This window comes from Lagenorhynchus albirostris, chromosome 5 (genome assembly GCF_949774975.1).
Source record: "Lagenorhynchus albirostris chromosome 5, mLagAlb1.1, whole genome shotgun sequence".
Classification (NCBI taxonomy): domain Eukaryota; kingdom Metazoa; phylum Chordata; class Mammalia; order Artiodactyla; family Delphinidae; genus Lagenorhynchus; species Lagenorhynchus albirostris.
The window spans coordinates 131,708,348-131,709,966 of record NC_083099.1 but is presented as its reverse complement, the minus strand read 5'-3'; the positions used below and the strand labels follow the sequence as shown (position 1 = coordinate 131,709,966).

The 1,619-nt window shown below is 37.7% G+C and overlaps 1 protein-coding gene across 1 annotated transcript; it reads left to right on the top strand.

Moving 5' to 3' along the window:
* The first annotated feature begins 1,017 nt into the window (after positions 1–1,017).
* On the top strand, positions 1,018–1,281 carry LOC132520322 (keratin-associated protein 8-1). Its single transcript, XM_060149079.1, has one exon. The coding sequence runs from the start codon at positions 1,018–1,020 to the stop codon at positions 1,279–1,281; it is 264 nt and encodes an 87-aa protein (XP_060005062.1).
* Positions 1,282–1,619: the final 338 nt, after the last annotated feature.

The following is a 1,619-nucleotide window of genomic DNA, read 5'->3' as shown; positions in this document are numbered from 1 at the left end:
TTTTTAAGTCTTGCATGACCCAAGATGGGTTTGATCAATCTTATTCCTCCTTTAACTCATATTTGAGGACTAAATTTCCATTTAGAGAGAGGAATGATTTTCTTTCCCAATCCTAGGGTGCATGATCATTCTAAAAATGAAATAACTTTGATTTAATATTGTCATCTGGCTCTTTACAAGATCATTACATTTGTTAGATAATCTGGTCTTATTAGATCTAATGGAAAAAAATAGTGTACATTTTAAGGTAAAATTTCCCATTAATATTTCTGTTTTTATCCTGTTATTATTTTCAACATTTACTTTGAAAAGCATATTAGACCAACAGATGATATTTGACAATTTATTTCTAGGATCAATCCACAAGCTCCATTTTTTTTTTGTAATTACAAGATTATTAGTTCAGGCAGTGGTTTAGAAATGTGATGTTAAATATAGTTCAGGCAGGTACTATAATTAAAATTAAAATTTTATCCAGTTTTGTAAACAGGGTAGCTATAGATAAAGGCGAAAAAAGGAATCTTTCCAATGAACTCTTTGGCATTTATCTTGCATACTGCAAAAAATTCTTTAATCAGGTGAATACTAAGAAATATCTCCATTTTGAGGCAGTCTTATTATGTATTTGTTATTTCATTTATTAATTTATTCAACACATATTTTTTGAATTCCAACTGTGTGGTATGGACATTCAAAGAGCAAGAGGACTGAATGACAGTTAACAACCTCAGAAAATTTCTTGGTATTGTAATGCCTGCTCACAGAGGCTTGTATCTAGGACCTACAAGACCCAGTGCTTTGAAGTCTCTGCAATGCGTATTTTAAATGAAAGGACACAATTTATTTGAAGGAATCCTGCCCCTGTGTTCTATCACATGAGAAATTTCTTAAGCAAGTGTAAAGATGTCTTAAGCAAGCAAAACGAACTAATGAGCTATTTGTGAAACAAACAGGTGTCAATGAAAATGACCCCTTGTGTTTTTCGCCACACCCCACAGCCAGGGTATATAAAGAAGGATGGAGAGAAGGGAATCCATCATACTGAGGAAACGCATTCCACTGCTATCTAGGCCCCCAACTCCAGACACCATGTGCTATAACAACTTCTCCAGCACTGTCTTCCCAGGATGCTACTGGGGCAGCTACAGCTACCCTCTGGGGTATAGTGTTGGCTGTGGCTACGTCAGCACCCACTCCCCAGTGGGCTATGGTTTTGGCTATGGCTACAATGGGTGTGGGGCTTTCGACTACAGAAGATTCTGGCCATTTGCTGTCTATTGATTTTCTGAAATACCCGAGGCATGGAACCTTCTCTCCCAAGGCTGAGAGGAATAATTCCAGGTCCTCATGTGCTCATCAACCTCCCAGTCACTGCTTTTCAGACCTAGCACCAGAGTCTCAAGGGAAGAAAATGAGAAGCCACTTGATGCCTCCAGCTGCCTTTCCTGGATGATGTTTGTGGGGACATTTGCAGAAACTTGACACCCAAACATGTATTACTTTTGAATTTTTCACCAAGCTCATGATGTTTGTCATCATCAAGTTGTGGAAGTGTCTGTCAAATTCTCAATAAACTTGTCTCAACCATCATAATATTCCCACCTGAGAGGAGTTTTCTT

Excerpts from the sequence above, each read along its gene's own strand:
- LOC132520322 (XM_060149079.1), top strand. The coding sequence starts at position 1,018 with ATGGAGAGAAGGGAATCCATCATACTGAGGAAACGCATTCCACTGCTA.